The 27841-nt window shown below is 42.3% G+C and overlaps 2 protein-coding genes across 2 annotated transcripts in view; one reads left to right on the plus strand and one right to left on the minus strand.

Annotated features, from left to right (window-relative positions):
* LOC121917183 (ADP-ribosylation factor-like protein 13B) overlaps positions 1 to 22654 on the minus strand; it is a 63762-nt gene extending 41108 nt beyond the window's left edge. The window contains exons 1-4 of the mRNA XM_042442905.1: positions 22503 to 22654; positions 17974 to 18154; positions 13995 to 14065; positions 9120 to 9369 (exon numbers count right to left, since the gene is read on the minus strand). Coding sequence (XP_042298839.1) covers positions 9120 to 9369; positions 13995 to 14065; positions 17974 to 18032 — 380 coding nt within the window. The 5' untranslated portion in view covers positions 18033 to 18154; positions 22503 to 22654. The remainder of the gene's footprint in view (positions 1 to 9119; positions 9370 to 13994; positions 14066 to 17973; positions 18155 to 22502) is intronic.
* Positions 22655 to 26439: 3785 nt separating this feature from the next.
* LOC121917185 (vitamin K-dependent protein S-like) overlaps positions 26440 to 27841 on the plus strand; it is a 76317-nt gene continuing 74915 nt past the window's right edge. Inside the window, exon 1 of the mRNA XM_042442908.1 lies at positions 26440 to 26708. Within this exon, the coding sequence (XP_042298842.1) occupies positions 26633 to 26708 (76 nt within the window). The 5' untranslated portion in view covers positions 26440 to 26632. The remainder of the gene's footprint in view (positions 26709 to 27841) is intronic.

Below are 27841 nucleotides of genomic sequence, written 5' to 3' on the forward strand. Positions count from 1 at the left end.
AAAGTGCCTTCCACACACAACTTCAAGTCATTCCCCCCTCACAAAACACTGTTTCTTCCGCTACCTCTTTTCTTTGCCTGTTCGACAAAAGAAAGTAGGAGCAGCAGTACAGTTACAACCTCCCAGCCAAGTCAAAGCTCATAAAGCTTAAGATGGGTCCCAAATTTGAAAACTCCTCTTTGTTGTTGATTCTCCCACATTGCCATGACCTCTAACTCCTTATCCCCAACATGGTCCTAAAGGCTGCTAGTTTCCCTTGTCTTTCCTGCATGCCAATAGTTTCACTGAACACCCTACTGCCATCCCCTTTTTCTGCATTGCCCCCTTGCTGTCCCTTTTCTCATCACTGCCTACCTGGATCTTGCCACTGTCCCCAAGGGAGACATTGGGAATCACAGATTTATGCACTGTTCCATGGGAATAACATCCACTGAACACAATGAATAGTAAACATAGAGAAGACATGGCATTAACCTTCCTTGAATAAATAGAACATACTTCTTTTCATAAAAAACAAAGCCTTCTGTCTCTATCCCCCACTTCCTTTTACAGATCCTGACCTCACCCAAAGTCTGCTCCAAAAGGCTAGGGAATCTGATTGGGCAAATTTCAAAATATAATGCAGGGGCTGCAAAATGAAGAAGGGCAACGGTGGTGAAGCTGAGTGACAGGGCAGCCCTACCAGCAGTTACGGAATTCTAAATTATTGCGGCCTCAACTACAATAGTAGCAGGCAATGATGGGAAGGGATTTGTAAAAACCCAGTTTCCTACATCAAATCATTTATCCAAGAAGAAGTGATGATTTCCAGAATTATTTGCAACCTGCATTACTGCTTGTTAAATAATCTACTCTTAATAATATCTCCTTTCAGATGCATAGTGCTTAGAATACAGTATTTTGTATTGGAACTTGTTTTAAGCTGTTGGTTCTAGTGCAAAATTACACAAAAGTTGAAAGAGCAGTGTTGTGTTATTTCCTAAACAAGCAGAATACACATGCAAGTTACGGTACTTTATTCCACAGCATTCAATTAGCACACAATCCTTCCACTATATTAAATGCAAAGTTCAGTTGAAAATTGGCTGGAAGCAAGATTTGCATCAACTGTGGAAGGCTTCCCTGATGATAAATAGCAAAGGTAATGGAAATAAATTCTTAATACTTGTGCTAAGTCTGAACCTTGTATTAAATGTCTGCATTAATATCCAGAACAACATGTGCCAAATAATTGCTGATCCAAGATATTTTCAAACAGTCTTGCTTGCAGTCAGTTGTCTAATCTATCTAAACATAAAGCACAAAAATCCTGCCTAAAATCTCAAATCTATGCATTAATAGTTTATGTCTGAGGTGGGAAATGTATGGCTATGCAATAAACTCTGGACAGTCTATCCAATGTTGCGGGATCATGGGAGTTCATCCCTAAAGCATGGGGATTGGGGGAGAAAACATCAAAACTGTAAAGCTGTAAAAAAAGTGCAGTATTCATTGCATAATTGGTTTTCATTTCTAACCTTCACTCTTGCAAAAATATTCCTAGAAGTGCACTGTCAACACTTGGTGAAACCTCAGGCCCAGTAGTAGCTAGATGAACATATTTTAGATAGATAAGAATAAGAGGCATATTCCAAATCAATTTCCACATGACTCTGTAAATAATTTGTCTTCTGAGAGAATGTGTTACTAATGTTATTCTTCATGACTACGTGACAGGGATGCTGATCGAAACAAAGCTTCAAAGGACTAAAAAACTGTTGCAAATATGGGAAAGGCACAATGTTTATTTTTATAGATACTGAAATACGCAGTGCTCTCTATGGTTGACAAGAATATGTAAAAAGTTAAAGACTGATAAACAGATTTTGGAACAGCAGCACCAAATACTGTATCTATTCCTGAATCCCTTGTCCTATCTCACCAAACAGGATCAGTACTTCTGTCCTATTATGCACAAGATCAAAGTGTGTGTTAGGAAGAGTTATGTGAGCTTGGTATGCAGGATATACATTAGGTTCTTTTAAAAAGTATTCCCTTACATCTATGACAAAAAATAGCTGATTTTCAATCTCTTACATCTATAACAAAAAATAGCTGATTTTCAATCTCTGAACCTGGGTTATTTCCTTGGTGTTTACACTTGGTGCACTTTGGCGAAGGCTACCCAAAATCCCACTTAACCCAGGATATTTGTTGCCCTGAATGCACTCAGTGCACATATGGTGGTGCTACCCAAAACCCCACTTAACCCAGGATATCTGATACTGTCCAACCCCCAAGTTTTCTTGAAAGATCCACACTGAACTGCATCTTGATCTGGATTACCCAGCTGACGTCCCTCTGGCCCCTCAGAGCCTTTTCCAGGGGGGCGGAGGAAGGAGAAGGGATATTAGGTTAGGGCTCCCCAGGCTACTGGCTGTTCTCCGGACAGGATGGGCTGGGAGATACCGGTGGTTGACATAGCAAGGGGAGCTGTCCAGCCATGTGTAAATAACAAATGCCTCAGAGACATTCACAAAGCCAAAACATAATGGGAACAACGATCTAGTATTGCATCAGCACAGTGATCCGAATCTCCTTGGGACAAAAAAAGCGACTGTGCATGCACCCTAGGTCTACTGTTCTACTGCAAATTCAAAACAATCAATTTCACTTGTTGCTCTCTTTGCTCACAACCAAGTCCTCTTGGTTCCTATTCCCAGGGTAATTGTGTACAAAGGGAGAAGCCTTTCCCCAGGGAGGAAGGACTCTCAATCCTTTATCAGGGTGGAGGGGGCTGCAGCTGATAAAGGGGGTTTACAGAAGCTATGTGCTCTGGACTGCAGACTGGCCTGGATGGGGAAAGGGAGAGATTTTAACTACAGAAGCCACTCCAAGGCAAAGGACTCTTTCAAAGAATCAACCCTGGGTATTCCTCCTTCTTCTGCAGAGATATTCATTCCCCACAAAGCTTCAAGTACCCTCCCCCCAAAAACATTGTTTCTTATGCTATCTCTTCTCTCAGTCTATCTAATGAAAGAAAGTAGGAGGAGCAGTGAAGCTCCAACTTGCCATCAAAGTCCCAGGAAAGCTGACAAAGCTTAAGGCTAACACATTGTAAACTGTTTGGAGGGTGCTTAGTTCACTACGAAGTGGTATAGAAATTTAAAGTGTTGTTGCTATTTCCGCCCTCACACACACTGAGAACATATACAGTAACTTCCTTCAATGAGAAACTAAGGTGGTGAATGCCAGAAGCACTGGAGCTACTGAAAAACAAATGGAGGTACCACCATGCTTAGGGAAACCCACAGGCTTACAGAAATGCTATTTTTAAAGAGAGAGAGAGAAATGGAGCAATCCACCTCAAACAAACCAATAAAAAACCTAACACAAATTATTCTTACCCTTGTGCTCCCCTCCAGTAAGCAAATACTACCTCAGACTCCAGTATGGTCAGCAGTCATAGAATGTTTGAATTGAATGACAGCTAGAAAATGGGAAACAGGGGTATAATGCCTGCTTTGAGCTCTTTATAGCAATCTGTAGGAAGTATGATTGGCTAAATAGTAATACTTCAAAATATAATAATTTTGTTGCAGGCTGCACTTGTACCCTCATACAATGAATTCTGATGACTGAATGCCTATAGTAAGAAGCAAGGCAGAGCCAACCAAAAATGAAGTAATGATTTTTACACAGTCTGAAATGTCTTAGATAGGAAGGATGATTTGAATGAAAGGAAATAAAATTTTGATTCAACACACACACTGCCTCACAGGAATCTGCGAGTGTTACAGATTGTTGATGAATAGCATTTAAGCCTACAGAGGGAAAAACTAAAAAGTTTTTGAGGGAAAAAAGGCAGTGATTTAACCAAGTCTGTGGCTGAGACTACTATGAGACATAGAACATTTGTATGTCAGTTGAAAATAATATCCCCAAAGAAGCAAAACAGCACATGGTCAAATGTGTGTATATGTGCCTTCAAGTTGCCTTTTGATTTATGCTGGCCCCATTAATGTCATAAGGTTTTCTTAGGCAAGAAATACTCAAGAGGTGGTTTTGCTACTTCCTTCCTGTGAAATACAGTCTACAGCATCTGGTATTCACTGCCCATCTCCCATCCAAGTACTAACCAGGACCACAGCGCCAAACAGGGCACCATAATTATCCTTGGGTGGGGGTGGTTAGGGATGAGTAGAATATATTCATCAATAATAATAATAATAATAATAATAATAATAATAATAATAATAATTTATTTGTATTTCCCACCTCTCCCTACATTTGCATCCTGTAGCTTTTAAAATCTGAAGCCTTTTCCACAGTGAGCGCAAGACAGCATATAAGAATGACAGAGACAGCTGGAGGTCAGCAAAGGCCCCCTCCGTGATGGGGAGGAGCCATGGGCAGGGCCCCAGTCCTTCTCTTCACGGACCTTTCTTCGCCCCAAAGGGCTCTCTAAAGCCCTTTGGGGGCGAGGAAAGGAAAAAGGGGAAGAATAGGAATGGCAGAGCCCATTCCTCCCTCCCCACGGACCTTTCCCTGCCCTCTAGGTGCCCCGTTTGGGGCACTTGGAGGGCAGGGAAAGATAAGTGGTGAAGGAGGGAGATGGGGAGGACCCCTGCCTCCCTCCCCACAGACCTTTCCCTGCCCTCCAGATGCCCCGTTTGGGGCACTTGGAGGGCAAGGAAAGGTAACTGGGGAAGGAGGGAGATGGGGAGGGCCCCTGCCTCCCTCCCCATGGATCTTTCCCTGCTTCCAGCTGTCTCTCCAGACAGCTGGAGGCAGGCAAAGCTCCCTGGGGAGGAGGCACTGGCGCATGCCGGTTGCTCCTTCTCTCCCTGCCCTTTTCCCGGCCTCTAGCTCTCTTGAAGAGACAGCTGGGGGCTGGGAAAAGGCTGTGAGGAGGAGCCAGAGGTGCGCTCCTCTGGCTCCTTCTCCAGAGTGCCCTTTTCTGGTTTCCATCTGTCTCCGAGAGACAGATGGAGGCCAGGAAAAGGCAGGGAGGGGGAGGAACAGGCACGCGCGTGCTTCTTCCGCCTTCTCCCTCGTCCCGTGCCCGAGAAAATGGCCCAAAGTGCCACTTCCGGCACGCGTGCAGTGGGTTCGCCATCACTGCCCTAACCATAGTGAATATGGAGGAACACGTGTATTTTTTCTTCCTAAGTGAATTTACCAGTTCCACTCTACTACCTCAACTATAATAAAAAAAGCACAGGAAACAAAGATCTGTCATACAGTATCTTTTGCATACAGGAGCCAGGCATATTGAGTTTAATACATGGCATCTCCAGTTTAAAAGAAAAGGTATCTTAGGCACGTTACAGACTGCCTGTTTGGGGCGGCCTGTACCCGGCCCTTTCCCCGCCAGATCGGGGCCTCAGCTGCCACAGCTGCAGCCTCTGAGGCCCCGATCCGCCGCTTTCCAGGCTGTAGGGAAGCGGCAAAAGGCCGCTTCCCCATGGCCTGGAAAGGGGTGTCCTTGGGGCTTCATGTCCCAAGGACACCCAATGGCAGCGGGGGCCAAGAGAAAGGGGCCGCTCAACTCCTTTCTCATTTGTGCCGCTGGTGCAGCCATGTAGAGGAAGGAAGGATCCTGAAAGGAGCTTCGAAATGGAGCTCATTCCTGCACCGCCGAAAGAGCGCCCCAGGCGCTCTCGCACGGTGCGAGTACATCACTTGGTGACGTAGGAATGGTGGCACCCTTGTCTATAGGGCGTCGCCATTTTGTACGGACCCAGTCCGAACTAGGGTTAGGGGCATCAGGAAGTGACGCCCCTTCCTAACCCTAGTACGTCCTGGGGACGTACTATAGGCGCGTCTGTAACGTGCCTTGAGGACTGCACCATTTCCTGCATTTACCTAACCTCAATACTTGTTTAAATCTCTTAACTTTGCACTCTAAGGCTAGTAAAATAAAGGGCTGTTAGCATTCATCACCTGGTAGTCCATCTGTTTCACATGCCAGGTGCAAAATGTTTGCAGCAAAGGTTAAGGAAGAAATAAAAGTAGACCAGAGACTGACAAATTTATGATCATTAAAGCAGTCCCAAAACATCTTGTCTGCCCTTATTGATCCTTCAAGACCAATCCTTAAAACCTCCTAACTCCCCTGTCTTGTCAGTAAAGAAAAATAGGTTTATTAGAACCAGCTGCAACAACCCAGACTCACTTTGTTCATAGTTCAGTACTTTAGAGGAATTTTCAACTTAGTGTAACAACAAGGTGAAGCTATAATAGGCTTTTCATAAGATTTCTTCAGAGGTAGTTTGTCATTGCCCTCCTTCAAGACTGAGGAAGTATGACTTGCCCAAAATCACCCAGTGGGTTTCCATGGCTGAGTGGGGATTCAAGCCCTGATTTCCCTGTGTCCTAGCCAAACCCTCAAACCACTACACTACAATAAGCCTAAAAAAAATATTATATGCTTACATCCACTATGACTTATGATAACCCTATCATATATTCTTGGCACGATTTATATAAAAGTGCTTTGCCATTTCCTTTCTCTAAGGCGGAGTGCAATTTGCCCTAGGTCACCAAGTAGGTTGCTATGGTTGAGAGGGAATTTGAATCCAGGTCTCCCAAAGTCCTTGTCCAAAACTCAAACCACTGCACTACACTAACTCTCAAGACTCACTCACATGAGAATAAACCTCAGTGAATTCACTGAATATACAACATTAATATCACTGAATATACAACATTAATATCACATTTATTTAAAAAGGAAAATATATAATCAGAAGTAAAACCCAATGAGATGAACGAAACTCCCAGGTAAATATGTAGATTTCTTTAAATAAGGAGATTTAAAATTAGAATTCTTATTCTTACTTTATTTTAAGAATAAGCTGGACAGAAGCTGGGAATATGTTTAATTAACAGAACCTTTTTGCTCCAGAGTCACTCAATAACAGCTCCAACAAAACCCCTTAAAGTGTGGGATCCACCGAAAAAGTGGGCTGGGCAGAAAGCAGAGTGGAAAGGGACAGAGAGAGGTCAAGAGAAGGTGAAATGGGGTAGGGATGAGGAACACTGTTTACTTAAATATACATGCCCCCAAAACTGTGTAAACATTAACACACTAAAGGAATAAAAGAGAGAGAGAGAGAGAGAGAGAGAGAGAGACTTCACTGAGGTTATCTTGTCTTTTGTGTCTAGCAAAAGGAGACAATTCGACCCGCTAACAAACTGTAATGACCCAAAACAACCAATCTGGTGTAGTGTGGGAATAATTGCCTATAGAGTTAAGGCTTGCTTAACTGAATTAACAGTTTTAAAATTTACAGTATTTTAATGCTTTTTCCCCAAGCTCTAGTTATCTTTGTACAGTCAGACCTCCACATCCACAGGGGATTTGTCCCAGACTCAACACACACACCCCGGGTGGATACCAAAATCTGCAGATGACCAAGTCCTGTTTTTCTTAATGGCAGTGCAGCTGCATGCACATGGCACCATTAAGAAAAACAGGGGCTTGCTGTCCACAGACGATTAAATCCGCGAAGAGCAAGTCCACCAATATGGAGGTGTGAAGACACACCCAACTAAAGGTGGTGGCAGGTTTGGGTGTTCAATGCCGGTACCCTGGTGAGATCAAACTCTTTACCCAAAAAGGCTCTGAAGCTGAATGTAAAGTTCAAAAAGGGGGGAAATTTAATATAAAAGACAAAAATAAAGAGTTTTCTCCTCCCCAGCTCTGAACAAAAGGTACTTTACAGTTTCAGCAATCTTCTGGATGTCATCTTTCTGGGTCTGATGTCGCTTTGCTCTCCTCACTCAATGGAGCTGGTGCAGGGTCTTTCAGCTCCTGAATTCTTTATTCACTTGTTGTTGGTAACTAATTTGGCTGAGTTGGTAACTAAAATGGCTAAAATCTGGTAACTGAAATGGCTAACGTGTAAGAAATGCCCTTTCCGGCTGTCTGGGCCTGTTTGCCACCAAAAGACAGCTCCCTGCTTGCTCACAGCAAAGACTGCTCCCCAACTAAAAACTTCCAGCTACAGCAGAGTATGCTGGGAAAGGGCATACCAAACCTGGAAATAATGCAGGGGATCCTACAGCTCCTCCCACAACTAATACAAAGAACTTTTCCTACACTAAACATACTATGGCCTGAACCAATGTGAAACAAAACGCAGGGAAAAGTTTCAATCAGTCCTGGCAGGACATCACAGGAGGGCAGATTGTACTGATCCAATAAGAGAACTTATACTAAGTGCCATTTATTTAAGATCTTCTCCTGTAGGGACTTAGATATATCCTAGCAGGTTCTTGACAGAAATGTTTAGAAACAGAAACACATTTAAAGCATACATCTGCAAGTCTTCTTGTAAGAAACAAAAAACAAATAAAAGAAAACTATATAATACATTTATAAATTAAAGGTAGACAACATGATGTGGCCAGAGGGTAAACACTTCTAAATTCCACTGGTTTCAATGTGAGAGATGAACACAACTTTACATTCAAACACAACTTTACATTCAGACTTTGACTGGATCATGCTCATTACCTATTAGTCGTCCACATAGTCTGACAGCTATTTTACTCCACAGGTGTCTCAATTATACTACATTTACCTTCTGCTACCGTATTACACCAATCATATTTTTGAGTGAAGGGGTAAGCATGACTGATTCTTGAGAAATCTGTTGGACAACATCCAGCAGTTCCCTGAAATAAGCTACTTCTCATCATGCATCACTTGCACCCTCTTGTGTTGAATATGCATACCTTATTAATACTAGGAACTTGCTAATAACCTAAGTTAGGCTGAATATATAGTTACGTTCCTTGTGTTTTATTTCTCAAAACAGTAAGTTAGTACTTCATGCATTAACATAATATAGCAAGAGTATATGGGGAAATTAAAATACCTTATTTCAGTTGAGCCTCACAGAAACAACTCTATCAGATTGAATCCATCAATTTTAATGAGTCCAGTAACTGCAAAATGCAGATAGATTTCCCTCCACAGATAAATTTCCCTCTTATAGGTGAAACAAAATATTCAGTTTTAAAGTCAGCTTAAAGACAAAAAAGTACCACAAGTTCTAAATGTTTTAAGAATCTATTTAACGAAGTTATCTATGAGTATTTTCACATTTGCAGATTTTTATGTTACTTACACTAATACAGGTTTTCCTGATATCTTGGGATGTCTGAGAAGTTCTGACATTGTCTCCTTTGTCTCTTCCATTCTCTCCACATCACTGGAGTCCACAACAAATATTATTCCATAGGATTCAGCATAGTAATTCTTCCAGATTCCCCGGATTCGTTTTCCACCTCCGAGGTCAAAGATTGTGACTTCAAAACGGCCTTGCTTAAGATCGATTTTAGAAAAGCCAACTGTTGGAGCCACATCTTCAGGAGACTCTGATAAAATTAAAGCATGAGTTATAAGAAACAATAGTGATGAAGCCACTTGTGCATAACAGAATCTTACTTCAGAGAATACCTAAACAACAGAGGTGCTTTTCAGAAGGTGTAAATAGCTGTCACTGAAATGGGAAAAGACAGATCTCATATATATATTTATACACACACACACGCACACGTGTATCTTTTGGTCTGGGTCACAGTGAAGCCACAAAGAAACTCCAGAACAAGAGTTTCTGAAGTGAGCAAAGTTTATTTCATAGGATAAGAATTTATCATCATCCTGCACTGGATTCATAGGCACCAGTGAACTGACTAAATACTGTCTTGAAGAGATAGTTGAACTCTTCTCCCACAGTAGAAGTACAAAGGCCGGAATCCTGTTTCAGTTACATAGGTACAAAACACACAGCAGAAATAATCCAGTTTCAGACAGCTTTAACTGCCCTGGCTCAATGCTAGGGAATTCTGGGAACTGTAGTTTTGTGAGACATTTAGCCTTCTCTGTCAGAGAAACTAAAATAAACTACAGTTCCCAGGATTACCTAGCACTGAGCCAGAGCTGTTAAAGAGGTCTCAAACTGGATTATTTCTGCAGTGTACTTTGGACCTTAGTTAAGTCTACCTAACTAGACTTAACTAAGTAACCTCTCCTGGCCTGAACCTGATGGAAACAGCATTCACCAGTACTTCAATCTCAGGCAGAATGGAGTTTCTTCTCCCCAAAGTGTTAATGCCTGGTAAAGTAGTAAAAGTAAAGTAGGTAAAGTAGGACAATTACAATCATGGCAACAGTGCCACAATCGTGGTTAAGTGGGAATTGTAAATATGAAACAGTTATGGATGAGTACATCTAGGCAGTTGTTTCATAGTCATGATTATTTCTCCTTCTCCACTTTATTTATATCCCACCATTTCCCCAAAACTAAGAATCAAGGTGGCTTACACATTTTAAAAAATTACAATTAAAAACAAAAAGCCACATTAGAACAACTAAACTAAGAACCATATTAAAAACATACACCTTAAAAGAATAAATACTATTTAAAGCAATACAGCACGTATACCCTTTTTCAATCCTAAAAGCCTATCTGAATCGAAGGAAAAAACTGTTGGCTGCCATTGGGCTGGACAGCAAGCAAGAGGCCATTCTAGCCTACCTAGGGAGGGAATTCCAAAGTGAAGGTGCAACCACTGAGAAGGCCTCTTTCATGTTCCCACCAGCCATAGCTATGAAGGTGGTAAGGGTCCAGGCATGCTTATATTGGGAAATAATGGTCTGTCAGACAACCTGGACTTAATCCATACAAGAAGAGCCAGCATTGTATAACAGATTAATCACTGGATGATGGCTTTGGAGATCATGGTTTGAACCCCTTGCTCAGCCATGGAAATGCATTGGGTGATCTTGGCAAGTCACAAGGCCCATTCCCACTTACATTTAAACTACTTTGCGAATCATATTGACATTGGATTGCAGATTCGATTGAGGCCGATATCTAGTTCCCATTATGGAAGAGAATTATTTCAAGAATTCCTTGCATTTGTGTCTTTTTTGACATGCTTGTCATTCACACTAGCTGGTTATATACACACACACACATGTCAATCATATGACGCGCATTTACGCGTCATCAGTGCCAACCTGGGCTGCTTCCTGGGGCTCTGGAGCTCCCAAGCCTCCTGGGAAGCAGGCAGCCCAGGAGCTCCAGAATCAGGTGGGGGGCGGCAATGTCCAACATCCCTGGCGGAGAGGAAGCCAAGGGAGTTTTCTTGGCCTGTTTCCTCAGAGGAGGCTTTGCCACTGGCGTCCTCTGAGGCTGAGGCAGTGGGACTTGCCCAAGGTCACCCAGTGGTTTGCATGGCTCAGTGGAGATTCAAATCCTCCCACCTTTCTCCTTCCCCCCAAGGCTTTATGGGCCGACACCCAAGCTGAGGTGGTCCAGGGCTGGAGGAGAGGGCAAGATGTTAAAGGGGCCTCCCTCGCTCAGTCCTCCATTCTCCTCCTGGCAGTCCATGGCTGGGAATGGGAGCCCAAGGCTTTATGGGCTGACGCCCAAGCTGAGTTGGTCCAGGGCTGGAGAAGGGGGCAAGATGTTAAAGAGGCCTCCCTCGCTCAGTCCAGATGACAGGTTTGCCTTGGGTCATCATATTGGAAATGACATGAAGGGACACAACAAGCAACAGCCGCTTTACAGGTCATAACCAGCACTTTGAATTGTCTCTAGAAACAAACAGGCAGTCAGTCAGTCACACTGTTGTACTTAGTCACAGTTGTGACACTATTGCCACAAACATAACTTCTGGCTCACGTGGGGGGGGGGGGGGGGAACCCTACTTTAGCAGGCTTTACCTCTGTGGAGAAAAAGGAAATCCATAAGGAAATCCAATCTACTGGTGATTTGAGCATGGGTGAATGAAGTTTCTTTCCAGTTTAGTGAGTCAAGTCAGGAGAGGTTATTTAGTTAAGTATAGTTAAGTATATGCCAGCAGGTTTTTACAGTTGAAGGGGGGAAAGTGGTCTCGCAAATTGCGGAACCTTCCCAATTATAATCTGAGATACAAAAATCATTAGAGTCAACCATTTGGTCTGCATACACAATTTACTACTTGAATTTCTTCCCTAATTATACCCCAAGTCAATATCATAAAATAAGTTATATCTACAGCATTGATTTTTATGTAAAATTTACCCTAGTATATTCATTCCCATGTATTTCTGCAAGCAGGACTTATAGCACATATAAAAGAGAAGGTAGAGGGCAACTATTGACTTTTCTATCCTATACTAAAAAAGGGAAATGCCTCATTAACCCAGGGACATATTTTATATTTGGCACATTGACATCAATTTTAAATCAACAATTCCTCAAATATTTTTAAAAAATCTACTTAAAGATGTTTTTGTTTCAGTAACTGCTGTCTAGAGGTTATAGATTACTCTGCTTTTAAAAAACCTAACAATGTTTTCTTTTGTACAAATACGTACTCCGATCTTGATTCAACAAGTCTCTGAAAATGCAGGATTTCTGAACCCAGAAAATGCTAGCATTCTGCCATGCAATGGGATATGTACAATGATATTTTTCTGATATTCAGGGAAGTAAAAGCCTTAATTTGCATTTATGTTTAATTTGCATTTATAAACTGACTTTGATTTATGGTCACCCTCTCACAAGGTTTGCTCAGCAAGACTGATTCAGAGGAAGTTTGCCATTGATTTATTTTGAGTGTAAGAGAGTGAGACATGTCCAAAGTCACCTAGTAGGTTTCCACAACTTTGTGGCAATTCAAATCCTGGTCTCCTGGAGTCTTAGTTCTACACTCAAACCACTGCATCACATTGGATCTTGCAGGTGTATTGATCCTACTTTGGATGCACTAATGATGTGAATCGCCTTCTGTATATTCCCTTATATATATTTTAAATATATTTTATTTCTTTACTAAGTACTATATCTCATATATATCAAAAGACTTCTGGGCAGAGAACAAAGAGTAGGAAAAAAGTCAACCATAAAACCATAGCACAATTTTAAAACCATTTTACAAGATTAAACATTTATTTTAAAAACTTTAATAAACAAATTTAACTTGGCGTCAAAGTAAGGCCAACATCTGCTCCATTCCAAGGAGAGGACATTCCACAATGGGGAAACACAGCAGAGAACACGGAATTCTCCAACAATAGTTTCATTTCAAGTAGTACTGTGTCATCTGCATATAAGATTGCTAATGTTCCTATCTCCAATCTTCATTCTTCCTGTCTCTAAGCCTGTTCTGTATATGATATTTTGTGCGTACACTTTAATAAATAGGGGGATGGTATGCTGCCTTGCTTGCCCCCTTTTTCCAATTGGGAACCATTCTGTTTCTCTGTACTCAATTCTGACCGCATCCTCTTGTCACAAGTACAGGTTACACATCAGGACAATCAAGTGTAGTGTTATTTCCATTTTATTGAGATTATTCCAGTTTTTTTGTGGTCTATGTAGCTTAAGGCTTTATTGTACTCAATAAAGCACATGAAAAATTTGGAATTCCCTGGTTCACTCCATTATCCATCATGTGTTTGCAATGTGATCCCAAGTGCTTCTTACTTTCCTGAAACCAGTTTGCAACTCTAAAATTTCTTGTTCCATATATGATGGGAGAAAAAATAATACATCCATATAAAATACAGAGTGGTATTTTATTTCCTCATATCATCCAGAGTCATACTGAGTATTGAAGAAAAAAAAATTCTAAAAATAAGACTTGCAGCATGAGAGAGCAGGAACACCTATAACTTTCTTCCACCATTCTTTTCCTTCTTTTGGATTTCAGCTCCCTTTCCCAAAAAGTTAAAGCTCTTTTAACAAAAAACGTATACCTGCAAGTTTTGCATCAGATGATTAAGTATGCAGTTCATATTGCTGACAATGGGAAAACACCTCTTTATATTCATTTGGAGTTTTTGTTACTTAACAGCATATGACAGCACTATAACCACCAGGTCTTGCTTCAACCAAGCAGAATAAATCCAAAATTGTGTCTACTTTAAAAAGTGAAGGAGCTTGTCTTAATACGTTATAAGAAAGCTTTCCTAAGAACGACTGGTTCAGAATAAAACTGTTGCTTACCTCCTTGAATTCCTTTCACTGTTGCAGTTTTCCCAGCATTATCAAGGCCCACCATGATCAATGTCACCTTCCTTTGAACAACAGAAAGGGAAAAAAATGTATCACCTTTTTTAATTAACAAATGGATCACTGAACTGGTTTTTTTTAAACCTGCACAGTTAGCAATCATCACAAAACATAAATTATTGATTTATACACTGTAGCACAACCTACAGACCGTGGCCCTTTGAGGACAGTTTTAACAAGTGAAACATAAAGGAGATCACAAATAGGGAAAAACAGATACAGAACAGCAAAGGAAGAACAACAGAGGAACAGGTGTAAATACAATAATATGCACTCATTTCAATTACATATACAGTAGCATTTTGTAACGATGGCTATGTTCCAAAAGCTTCCTTTAAAAGGTTAATTCTGAGGAATGTATGGTAGGTTTTCACTCTGAAACACATCAGAGGGAGTTCAAGTTGTGGATTCATTTCAGGGAGCAATGTCTCAATAGCTAACATTGATTGAACTGGACAATCAAAAAACAAAGGATGCATTAAGATAAAACAACAGAAAGGAGGCAAAGTCAATATGCTGAGAATGGGAACAAAAACCTTGAGCAGGATCTGGGCATCCATGAGAAGCCAGTGTATGTGTTTAGGATGCAGTGATTAATTTTGGCAGGAAAATGCAAGATATACATGAATGAGGAAAAATGTGAAGAAGGAAGAGAGATGAAAGAAAGGAGAAGGGAGAGTGTCAAAAGAGGTAGGAAAGATATAAAAGAGAGATAAAAGCAATGAATTTTATTTAATTTTTAAGAAGGAGTTATCGATTCTAATGCTGATATGTATCACAAAAGGGAAGCAATGTTTAACCAAGCAGATTGGAGGAAATGCCATAAAGTAGAACAGTAGCTAATTAAAACACATTTAAGATAGATCAGCAGCAAATGAACTAAATATTATCCCCTAGCATTGTGGCAATTTCTTTGGCCTACATTAAAACCTGCAAGAATTAAGAATTCAATTATGGATGGATGCTTAGTTTTATTTTTGTGTTTTAAGCCTTTTTCTTCACCCTCCACATTTTGCAACCCACATTCCAAAGTTAACACTGAAATAGATAAGGAAATGGCAACACCAGAGCAAAACCAGTGAACAATCTGTGCATGCACAGGTAAGTGAATGTTAAGGAGACAGAAAAAATTAATTTAATTAATTTAGCAAACCTTTCAAACCATATATCTAGCATAATAGTAAATCAAACTGGAATGCACTGCCCTAATGGAATGTGACTTTTTAGTAACACTTCTAAAAATGCAAATCACCATTTGAGATCTGGGCTGCAGCAAGCAGACATCACCCACAGGCAACTGACGGTGTCTGTTGACTCTCTCTCTCTCTCTCTGCATATGTGTCTGTGTATGCATGTGTAACTTTTAAAATATACATAAAATTATTTACAAAAGAAGTAATTTCTCAGGGATCATACTTCCCTGTCTGAAGCTTCACATTTTGCATTATGAGTGACAATACTTGCAGTTGGTTCCTACCCCTTCAGCTATTTGCAGCACTGTAATTAATCCTGTGCCTATATTCTAATGCTTAATGTCTCCTTCATAACCTGCAGCCAAGTCTATGAATGTTAAAACAACTGGGAAAGTCCATAAGGTAATCTTTCATGACAATGAAGCTAGGAAAAAAGTGAGAATACAAGACTCATGTATATACTGTAGTTTGTTGCAGATCTGTGAAAGGCTTTCATAATGCTGACTACAGCTATTTGACTTTAAGTTCTTGGCTTGAATTGTAGCAAAGAATACAAAGGGAGGAAGACCTTGGCAGAACACAGAACCTAAGGTGAAGAAACTGTCTTTGGGTGAAAAACTCATCCAATGTTTAAGTGAAAAATTAAACGATCTATGTATCTGTGCCTAAACTCTCCCTAGAAGCCAAAATGTTTAAACTTATGCCATTGTACTTAAGATGCAACGTGAGATGGCAAGAGTCATTAGAAAAAACAATAAGGCTTGGTAAAGTTGAAGGCAGCAGAAAAGGAAGATAACCACATTATAGGGGATAGACTCAATCAAGGAAGCCCTAGCCCTGAATTTGCAAGATCACAGCAGGGCTGTTACTAACGGGGTGACTTGGAGGTCTCTCACTCATAGGATTGCTGTAAGTAGAAGCCAACTTGATGGCAAACAGAAACAACCATGTTTGCCATTCAAATCCTGGGGGGAGATGCTACCAATTTTTCATATTAAAATGTGGGCAACCAGAATTGCTCTTTGAACACCACAGTTCACCACGTACAGTGATTCAATAAAGTATTCTGCATATATCCAGTAATTTGTTGTAACTCCACATAGTCTTGGGCTGAGCTGCAGCAGTAAAAACAGATAGAGGCTGAGTGCCAGCCCAAATCAAGCCCTACATTAAGGAAGAGGAAAAACAATGACAAATAATCTAACTTTCAGATGTGAACAGTTTAAAGTTTTAAAAAGTTTAAACAGAAGTTAAAAAATATTTGGACAAAAATAATTTTTACAAATAAGCAAATATAAATACATACAGGGAATGGGATGTCACCAATATACCATCTTGAATATGCTTTTATTCCTACTTTTCGAGAGTGGGGGCAGGGGAGGATATACTTCTTTAAAGCTGTGAATTTTAAAAAAAATGTGCATGTTTTTGTTCTCTTAAAAATCTGCATTTTCAAAATGTGTGTTTCTATTATGGTTTTTAGTTATCAGCTTACAGGACCAGGACACTGGTTTTCTTTTTTTTAAACTTAAGCCACATAAAAGGAATTCATTGGTTAAGATGGGTTTTTTGCAGTTTGTTTTTTCACAAGCTATCAATGTTTATGGATCTGTGTGTAAGGATGAACATTTTCCATCTAAAAATAGTTTCTAACAAGTACTGGAGTAAAAGGAAATTAGGAAATATGGTTATGAAATAATGTAGCCCATCACAATAGCAACTAATAGCAAACTACACACATAAGTTTTGCCTAGCCTTCTACCAAAATGTAACCAAAAATATACAGTTGTGATACGTTTCAATCCTTGAATTTAACCTTCCAAACATGCTTGTATATATGGCCCCACCATTTCTGCTCAGAAAAATCCAAAGCAGGATTTCTATCTTTTCTTTCTCAGATAAGTGAAGAAATGTAAACCGTATACAGATTCTGGGGTCATGCAAACCAGCAGCTTGGAGCAGCGTCCTGCCACTTCAGTGCCAGTCAGACCCTGATTGGCATGGAATCGTGGCGACTGGCCATTGTGGTCCTGAAGCCGGCCACTCTTTCCACCACTCCTTCTTCAACCAGTTTTTCTCAGCTGTGCGCACTCTCCGCATATTCCAGCCACTCTGGAGGCATGCAGCGTCTGCACACCCTGCCCGCAAAGCACTCAGAAGCCTCACTTTTCTGCCCATCTGTTTCAGCCCTCAGTCTTCAGTTTCTGACTTGACAAGGAAAGCAACAAACCTAGTTGTGATGGAACACCAAATCACCATTATTAATTTATTCTTTCCTACTACATGGAAAAGGCAAAACAACACCATTCTCAAGAACATAAAGCCAGATCTTCCTTAACATTCTCTACAAATGTGGAAAATGAAAAACTATAACAAACATTAGAGCTTTGCAACAGGACCAAGTGGTTATGAAGAAGACAAATCTGGTGTAGGGTCAGCTTGATAAAATCTGTACATTTTGTATTTCATTTCTTCTGTTCTTACTGTTTACTCCAGTGCCACTGCAGGAATGTATTTCTGCATCTTAGGATGACTTTTCATGTATTTGAATAAGTGGAGGCCACTCCATGAAAGAAGCCATAAGGACTTTACATTACTAGCATACTGCTTGTTATAATTCAGATAACAATTTGTCTTTGGACTCTGTGAAAGTCTTCTTGCTTTAACAGTGCAAACATTCAAAATGAAAAAGAGGCTATACTCCATGTGCAATTGTTTACCTGATAGGTTCTCGCCACCTCTTTAGCCAGTTGCAGCAATTGGCCATCAGGCTATACATCCCTATCCAACAGCCATTCAGAGCACCACACCGAACGAACTACAGATGCAATCTGTGGCAGATCCTGACGTACCAGTCAAAGATACACCAATGTGGAACAGGTCAAGCAAGAAACAGTCTTGCTAAAATCACAGAAAGAGAGAGAGGACATTACAGTCAGTAAGAAGCTACTCCCAAAGTTCATTCCCCCCACCCAACAAGACCATCTTAGTAAAGATTCCTTCTATAAGCTCACCTCTTAAACATTGCTGTTTTATGAAAGATTTTATTTCACAGACATATGAACACGAGATTAAAAACATTTTTTTGGAAAATTAATCTTTATAGAAAGGATATGGAACTCTAAAGTAGGCATGGGCCAGATTCCTTCCTACACCACTTCCTTGGACTGAATGATGTCAGGAACCAGATGCCTACTGATTTCCTTAGGTCCCTGCCAGAGCCAATGTTTGGAGCTGGCTTCTCAATGAAGGCATCAGCTGGAGGAACACTGCTACATGAATTGGGTGGCTTCAGTCCACCTTTCTGTGCTTTGTTTGCTCCTCCCTCACCTTGGTAATGTAGGAAATTTATTTACTTACCTTATAACCCCCTTTCTCTCAGTGTACAAATCATGACAAAATATGAACATGGTGCACACAACTGGCTTTGCTTCTACCTCATCTTCCACATCCAAGGAAGATAAATGAGAAGAAAAACAGATTCAGACATGCTGCAAAAACCTTGCTGAGCTCCTCCTCCTTAAATGTAGAAAATAGCAAGAGTGGTGTCATACCTTGGATCTGGGCCAAATATATGTTTTTGTATAACCCTGAAAATGGACACCCTAAATTACACATTGTCAGAAAGCATTAAAAAAAACTGCTATGAAAGGTTCTCAGAAGAAGGAGTTACAGAACCTGTACCTCACAGAAGCAGCCAGATACACAGGACTACTATCCTGATTAGAGGATTTCACACAATTGTGGTGCCAGAATACCACAGAATACCACATTCCTAACGTTTTGTCAGAAACACTGCAGACTGACTGGGTCAGCCAGAAGAATCATCAGTAGCAGAACACATTATAAACCATCCAGGGCATAAAATGCTGTTTGAAAACACTGAAATTCTGGACCATGCCAACAACTATCAAATCAAAATGCACAGGGAAGCCATTGAAATACATAAACACCTGGACAACTTCAACAGGAAAGAAGAAACCCTTAAAGTAAACAAAGTTTGGCTACCAGTCCTGCAAAACACCAAAATCAAGACCCAGCAAGTGCAAATGAAAGCCACCCAGAGTCAGGGAGATTTCCCAGCAGACAATAGATCACTATAGTTTTTGTGGGTTTTTTGAGCTATGTGGCCATGTTCTAGAAGAGTTTACTCCTGACATTTTGCCAGCATCTGTGGCTGGCATCTTCAGAGAATGCTGACCTGGAAGAGAGTGGGTATAGACACACACACACACACACACACACACAGTGTGATCCTGGATAAGGAGGAGTGATGCCCATGTTAATCTGTGTATTGTTCTGTTGTTGATGGGCTCCTTGGGGTAGGAGGATATGTAAAAGAGGATTATTGTATATACTCATGTATAAGTCTAGAAATTTAGGTCAAAAAATTGACACAAAAAACCTCAGTCGACTTATCCATGGGTCAACATAAATACTGTATCTTAATTCTTATTTAAAAGAAGGAACTATCCCCTGGTGAAAGGCAAGAGTATAATCTCTCCTGGAAACACCAATCCCCTCTACTCTCTCATCCATCCAGGCTTAAGAGTGAGCACAAAGAGCTATGTCTGGTGTAATTTTGTAAGTTCTTTGACATTGTTTTGCTTTGCTTCATCCTTTAGCTCCTTTGCTACATGCCCTTAAGTTTTACTTTCAACTTATCCATGGGTCATATCAAAATTCATACTTTTGGCCTCAAAACTTGCCCTCAACCTATACATGAGGTCGACTTATAGTCGAGTATATACAGTAGTGTCTGCTAATTGGTGATCATTGTCTGCTAGGAGAGCCTCTTGGGAATCATTCCTCCTTACCCAGGATCACACTCTGTGTGTGTGTGTGTGTGTGTGTGTGTGTGTGTGTGTGTGAGCGCACACACATACATACACATACCCACTCTCTTCCAGGTCAGCGTTCTCTGAAGATGCCAGTCACAGCTGCTGGCGAAACTGTCAGGAATAAACTCTTCCAGAACACAGCCACACAGCCTTAAAAACCCACAAAAAACTATGGATGCTGGCCATGAAAGCCTTCGACTTCACCTTTTTCTCTTTCTCTTATAACAAGCATACCCACTGCCTTTCAGATGTATTTACAAGCCTCTTTCTCCAAGGATCTAAGGGTGACTTACATGATCTCTATGGCACCATCCCATATTAACTCTGTGAGACAATTTTAAAAAGTCATGTAACACTATGCAGACTAAGAAGTTTGTTTTGCATCACACCCTCCTGGAGGCAACGAAATAGCCTATGGTCCACCAAAGCTTATGCCAAATAAGATTCCCCACTTTTTAAAGTGTGAGACTTTTTGCATCAAAGATGGCTAATACTGCCATCCCACTGGATCCTGAAGATATGAGCCGAAGGCAGGCCAATTGTAATAGCTGAATGGAGACTTCGAACCCAGCTCTTGCTGGTCTAAGTCCCATACACTCGCCACCAATTTTATTAGGACACAACAAGCAAGTATATTAGACTCATAGCAATCAAGGTCTGAGTCTTGGGGGGGGGGGGGGGCGGTGTGTGTCTTCTCGTGTGTGTGTGTGTGTGCCTTCAAGTTGCTTGCGTAGGGTTTTCTTAGGCAAGGAAGACTCTGAGGTGTTTTTGTCCATTTTCCTCCGAAATATAGCCAACAGCACCTGGTATTCATTGGCGGCCACCCATCCAAGACCTAACCATGGCTGACCTGAGTTAGCTTCCAAGTTCAGATGGGATCTTGTGCCATTAGGGCAGGGGTTCCCAAGCTGGGGTTGTGAGGTGGGCTTTCGGAAAGTACAACAAAGAGTGGCTTGTGTCCTTGAGTAATATAATCATCATCATATGGTAATTTTTTATTTATATGCCACCACTCCCACAGGATTGAGGTGGCTTACAATAACAGATAAAATACAATATAAAATACAAGATATATTAAAATGTATTCCATCTGAATGTGGAAGCTAGCATTAGTGTTCCCAGGAATCTAACTGCTCCACTGAGATTTGCATTTTATGCACTGAATTAAAAGCTCAGTTTCTTCATCTGCAGTATTGTACGTGGTTCACAAATCATCACCTTCGAATATGGGGTCACGTTTTTAGGGGGTGCAAACTATCAAACGTTTCCTAGGGGTGTTGGGCCAAAGGAAAAGTTGGGATCCAGCAGCCTGCTCTGTCTGTGCCTGTGTCTGCTCTCCACCCCAAATATTGGAACATGTATTTCGGGACAAACTGCATACAAAAACATATACGTATGATAAAATAAGCATGGGGTTGTTGGTGTTGCGTGCCATCCAGTCATTTCTGAGTGATGGTGGCCCTAAGGCAAACGTATCATAGCGTACTCTTGCCAAGTTTCTTCAGAGATTGGTTGCTATTGCCATCCTCTGAGGCTGAGAGCATGTGACTTGCGCAAGGCACCTAATGGGTTTCCATGGCTGAGCAAGGATTCGAACTCTGGGCTCCAGAGCCGTAGTCCAGTGCTCCAATCTCTACACTGGCTCTCCTAGGCTGCATCCACACTCTGGAAACAACCCCATTGGACCCCACTTTAACTTCCATGGCTTGTGCAATTGATAAAATTTTTAAATGTTGAATTTTGATTATTGTAATGGCGGGAGGCTCTAGGGGCTAATGTCACTTTTTATTGTGCTTTTGTATTTTTATTCCTGTTGTAATCCCGCCTCGATCTGCAGGGAGAGGCGGGAAACATAAATAAATCTTATTATTGTTAATGCTATGGAATCCTGGGACTTGTAGTTTGCTGTGACACCAGAGCTCTCCAAGTGAGAATGCTAAACGTCTCACAAAACTACACATCCCAGAATCCCGTCACAGAACTGACCCACGGCAGTTAAAGCGGCGTCAAAACAGGTTATTTCTGCAGTGTGGACACAGAGCACTCTGGCTGAAAACCCTAAGCCATTCAGGGCCTTGAGAATTATAGTTTTGCAAGCCATCCAGCCTTCTCTGGAGCCACGGCAAACTACAGATCCCAGGGCCCCACAGCCTTTGAGCTGCATCAAACTGGATTGTTTCTGCAGTGTGGACACAGAGCAGTCTGCCTGAACGCACTAAATCATTCCGTACCCTGGGAATTGATAGTTTTGCGAGCCATTTGGTTATTCCCTGGCGCCACCGCAAACTATGGATCCCAGGGTTCCCCAGCCTTTGAGCCAGGGCAGTTAGAGCGGTATCACACTGGATTGTTTCTGCAGTAGTGCCATGGATGGCCCTGACGGCGCCAAGGACATCTCCGGGTCTTACCAGGGCGTTTATCACCGCGGACGGAGGGTCAGGAGGAGGAGGGTGGGGAAGCAGGAGGAGGCCGGCTCCCCGTTGGAGCCTTCGGCCAGCATCGCGGCCGAGAGGGAACCGCTTCCTTCCCCTCCGCGTCGCTCGTTGTGCTGAGACCCCAACGCGGCCCGGGCCACAGCGTCACGTGACCGCAGGTCTTTCCCCTTCCCACGTGACGCCCTCGGAGCGCGCTGATTGGCGCGGGAGTTCGATAACAACGCGGCGCTCAGGGGGACGCGTAACTAAGCCGGTTGCCAAGTTACAAAGGAGCGAGCGAAGACGGCAGGGAAAAGGAATGAGGCAGCCAATGGGAAGCGGAGGTAGGCTTGATTGACGGCTCCCGCCTCAACCGTTGGTCCCTATGAAAAGGGGGTTGGGCTTTTGAGGCGATAGGTCTTCTTGCTGTCCCTTTGCCCCCGTTACAAGCTTAGGATGCATCCGCACTGGAGGCATAACCCGGTTTGGCCCCGCTTTAACTGCCCTGGCTCAAGGCTATGAAATTCTGGGAGTTGGGAGTTTGTTGTCGGCTCACAACAAACCCCAACTCCCAGAATTCCATAGCCTTGAGCCAGGGCAGTTAAAGCGGGTCCAAACCGGGTTATGCCTCCAGTGTGGTTTGAGTGTTAGACAATTATGACTCTGGAGACCAGGGTTCGGACCCTGACTGGGCCATGGTTTCATTTATATGTATGTATTAATATATTTCTCCCAGAAGAGACCCAAGGCGGCTCACAGGCAGAAACATTTAAGAAATACAATATACTTTAAGACAATTAAAATCATATAAGACCAACATAAAAAAGCAAATACAACAGGCAACAAGGCCTGCATTGACACTCATGATCTGATTGCCCTTGACTTGTGCTGCAGAAATAGTAATGCAGTCTGACACCACTTTAACTGCCGCAGCTCCATCCTATGGAATCCTGGGATTTTTAGTTAGTTGTGACATCACTGCTCTGACAGAGAAGACCAAATGCCTCACCAAACTACAGATCCCAGAATTCCACAGCACTGAGTAGTATCAAACCATTAGCCTTGCTTAGGGTGCTCTTCACATCTGTTCTGACAGGTCCAACTCAAAATGAACAGTGAACGTTTTTTGATACAGACCCAGCTCAACCCTTTTGGGGACAGCAACAACATCTAAAGAGAACTAAGGCTTTGTCCGCACTGCAGAGATAATGCAGTTTGACACCACTTGGGTCAATGCCACGGAATCCTGGGATTTGACGTTTGTTGTGGAATTCCAGGGGAGGGAGGGGCAAAGCATTTGACTGCATAGACCATGAAAAAGGAGGGAATGCTCTTCAAGGCATGGGAGTGCCACTACATCTGATAGTCCTGAGGAGAAGTCTGTACAGTGGGTCCTTGTTATCTGCTGGGGTTCGGTTCCAGGATCCCCCGTGGATAACAAAATCCATGGATGCTCATATTAAATATAATGGCACAACAAAATGGTTTCCCATATATAAAATGGAAAATCAAGGTTTGCTATTTGGAATTTATACTTGTTTGGAATATTTTCTAGCCATGTATGCTCAAATCCATGGATAAAAAAATCTGTGGATAAAAAGGGCTGACAGTATTTGGGACAAGATGCAACTACAGTATTAGAACATAATTCAGAGAAACAGAATGGTTCCCAATGGGCAAAGGGGTTAGGCAAGGCTGTATATAGTCAGCCCTCCATATCCAAGGATTTTTTTATCCATGGATTCAAGCATCCACAGTTTGAAAATATTTTTAAAATACATAAATTTCAAAACACAAACCTTGATTTTGCCATTTTATATAAAGAATACAATTTTACTCTCCCACTGTATTTAATGGGACTCAAGCATCCATCCATGGATTTTGGTATCCACAAGGGGTCCTGGAACCAAACCCCAGCAGATACAAAGGGCCCACAATACTATCACCATACTTACTCAACATACAAAAGGAAACATAGAATGAGCAGGTTTAGACTTAGAATGAGGAGTGAAGATAGGAAGAAGGAACATCAGCAATCTAAGATATGCAGATGACACTATAGTACTAGTAGAAAACAACACAGACTTGGAAGAATTACTAAGGAAGGTCAAAGATGAAAATGTAAAGGCAGGCTTACGGCTGAACATAAAGAAAACAAAAATAACGACCTACATGAATTCAACCTAGACAATACGGAAATCGAAATAAAGAGTTCTCCTATCTTGGATCAAATATTGTTCAGAATGGGGACTGCTTTAAAGAAATAAGAAGACTGGGAATGGGAAGGGCACCTATGAAAGAACTAGACGAGATCCTAAAGAATAAAGACATAACACTAAAGTCAGAATCGTCCAAGCCATCATAATCCCCATCACCATGTATGGAAAGCCGACAGAAAGAAAATCAACTTATTGGAGAGATGGTGCTGTAGAAGTGTGCTGAGGATAATTGGACAGCCAGAAAGACAGACAAATGGCTCCTGAAATCAAGCCTGAAATCCCCCTGGAAGCCAAGATGGTCAGTTTGAGGCTGTTGTACTTTGGTCGCATCACGACTAGAAGGCATGAATCATTAGAAAAGAAAATCTTAAGAAAGCATGCACGAGTCTTTACAAAAGACAGTAATACTAGGAAAGGTAGAAGGCAGGAAAAAGAGAAGATCAAATGCCAGGTGAATGGACTCAATCAGGAAGGTCAAGGGTCTGGATTTTCAGGACCTGAGCTGAGCAGTGGAGGACAAGGCTTTGGAGATATCTCACCCATGGGGTCACCATGACTCAGGGCCATCCTGTTAACAACAAAAGGCAGCTATGAAGGAAATGCACAAGTTCTTAAGATCCACAGGGTGGCTATGAGTTGCAAGTAGTTAACTTGAGGGTAGTTAATAGGTTCATCAGGAAAAATAAATTTTATTTATTCATTTATGGGATTTATACTCCACCCTTCAGCTCTAAATGCTCTCAGAGCGGCTTACAATTGTTATTGTTTTTAATTAGTCGGTTCCCTGCCCTCTGGCTTACAGTCTAAAATACAGCCAAGTACATAATAGGACACAGTGTACGCAATATAGCTGTAAATAAACCATATGGAATGAATGTATAGTAGTGTTTTTAGCTTTGTATTTTGTAACGTCCTACATCTTTCCTGGACGGCCTCCCTTTTGCGGTGCCTTGTCCTCCTTGGTGATTATGACATCTGGGGTCCCCCGTTTCGAGGGGTCTGAAGCAAAGTCTAACACGAACAAAGGGTCAAATGCACTCCCCCCTTTTAAATCTAGGGCAGGGGACAGAGTGACCAGAAGTCCTAACTGCAAAGGAGGACATGGCACAAGGACAGGCCAGGAAAACTGACACCTAGCCAAAGAAAAGCTCCAAACACTCATAGAAATGGCAAGCTATGTTTCTCAGCCATCCTTGGGCATTTTGGAATTCTTCCTGGATAGAAGGCTGGAATGGAGGACATGTTTTGGAAAAGGAGGACCTTGGTCAAAACTCCCACCAGCAGACACTGCAAACAATGTAGGGGCCTAGAAAGGAAAAAACAAATGGAGAGTGTGACCCAACAAGAGCTGAAAACACTCCAATAGAAACTGTAATCCCCATGCTTCTCAGCCATGCTCTCAAGGCATTTGGGGATTGGGGAGGAGGTTTGAAATGGAGGACAGGCCCTGAAAAAGGGAGGACAGGTCCCCCCCTCAGGCTCAGCCTATGCTTCTTCTCAGTCATGCTCAAAATGGAGGGGGCTATGGAATTCCTCCTGGACAGAAGGCTGAGAAAGGAGGACGCCTCTGGCCCTGGATGGAGCTGAGTTCGGGGAGGCAAGAGGAAGGAGGGCTCCTCTGGAGGCTGAGGAGGAGGAGGGACACAAGGCCCCATCTTGCTTTGACCCCTCAGCCTCCCTCCCAGCCTCCTGTTTACCACCACGTGAAACGCGCAGCAAGGCTTTGCTTTCCGGGAAAGGTCCGCCGGCCCCTCGGCCCCTCAGCCTCCCTCCCTCCCTGCCTCCCTGGGCAGCAGCAGCAGCAGCAGCAGGAGCAGAAGGGCCGGGAGCTGGAGGAGGACCATTGCCCCCTCGACCAGGCAGCGGCCCCCGGGGGCCCTTCCTAGCCCTCGACGGAGCCCCAGGATGAGGCTCCCCTGCCCGCCCTGCCTTCTCCTCTCCTGCCTCTTGATCGCAGTCGCCATCTCTGAGGCCAGGACCTGTAAGTCACAAGCCCTTTCCTCTCCCAAGTTCCACTTTTGAGGGCATCCGCACTGCAGGGGATAATGCGGGTTGAGCCCGCTTTAAGCGCCATGATGCCCTGCTGTGGCATTCTGGGCGCTGTAGTTTGTTGTGGGTGCCAGAATGCCACAGCAGGGCGTCAGGGCACTTAAAGCGGACTCAACCCGCATTGTCCCCCCGCAGTGCGGATGCAGAGTCTCCTCAGGTTTGCTCAGAAGGTCCTCCCATCCCAAGTTTGGCAGGGTTTTCTTCTCAGGTTTTCCTGGGCTCCAGGCTTCTTTGGAAGAGCTGTGCTTCTGAGGGAGTGGATGGGCTCCTAAAATGGGGGCAAAGGTCTGCTCTTGAAAAGATGGATATCTCTGTATGTGGATTTTGTGGAAGTATTGGTTCACATATTATGTATGTATGTATGTATGTATGTATATAATGTGTATCATGTGTGGATTTTGTGGAAGAGTGTGTGTGTGTGTGTGTGTGTGTGTGTGTATGAATTATATATATATAGAGAGAGAGAGGTGTGGATTTTGTGGAAGTATGGGCTTATATATACACACATACGTGTATCTGTAGATGTATCTGTGTGTGGATTTTGAATTTGAATTAACATTCACACATACCAATAGCACATATATGTCTGTCCCTGGTTTCCACTCCACCAAATGTATCTGAGGAAGTAGACTGAAGTCTACTAAAGCTCATGCTGCTGACTTCTTTCTGTAGTTAGTCTCAAAGGTGCTACAAGATCTGTCTAGATACTGATTCCACAGACTAACGCGGCTATATCTTTGAATTCTACCTTATGTCTGGTGTCTCTCTGTGGAGATTATCACATGCAGACAGGATAGAGACAGGATTGCTCCCCCGTCCTTATCCCATCATTAACCCATCTGTGACTGATAGTGCAAAAGGCTTTCAAATCATAGTGCCGATCCCACCATTAACTCGTCATTAAAGCGGCATTTCAATAACGCAAACTTCCGTTAATGCAAAATGCCAGCCAGTGTCACTTTACTGATAGGTTAATGACAGGATCTGCGCGACATCATTTGAAAGTCTTTTAAGTGATCACTGTCATTCACACTTCCTGGACAGGTAATGATAGGTTAATGACAG

The sequence above is a fragment of the Sceloporus undulatus genome, unplaced genomic scaffold (assembly GCF_019175285.1).
Source record: "Sceloporus undulatus isolate JIND9_A2432 ecotype Alabama unplaced genomic scaffold, SceUnd_v1.1 scaffold_12, whole genome shotgun sequence".
Lineage (NCBI taxonomy): Eukaryota > Metazoa > Chordata > Lepidosauria > Squamata > Phrynosomatidae > Sceloporus > Sceloporus undulatus.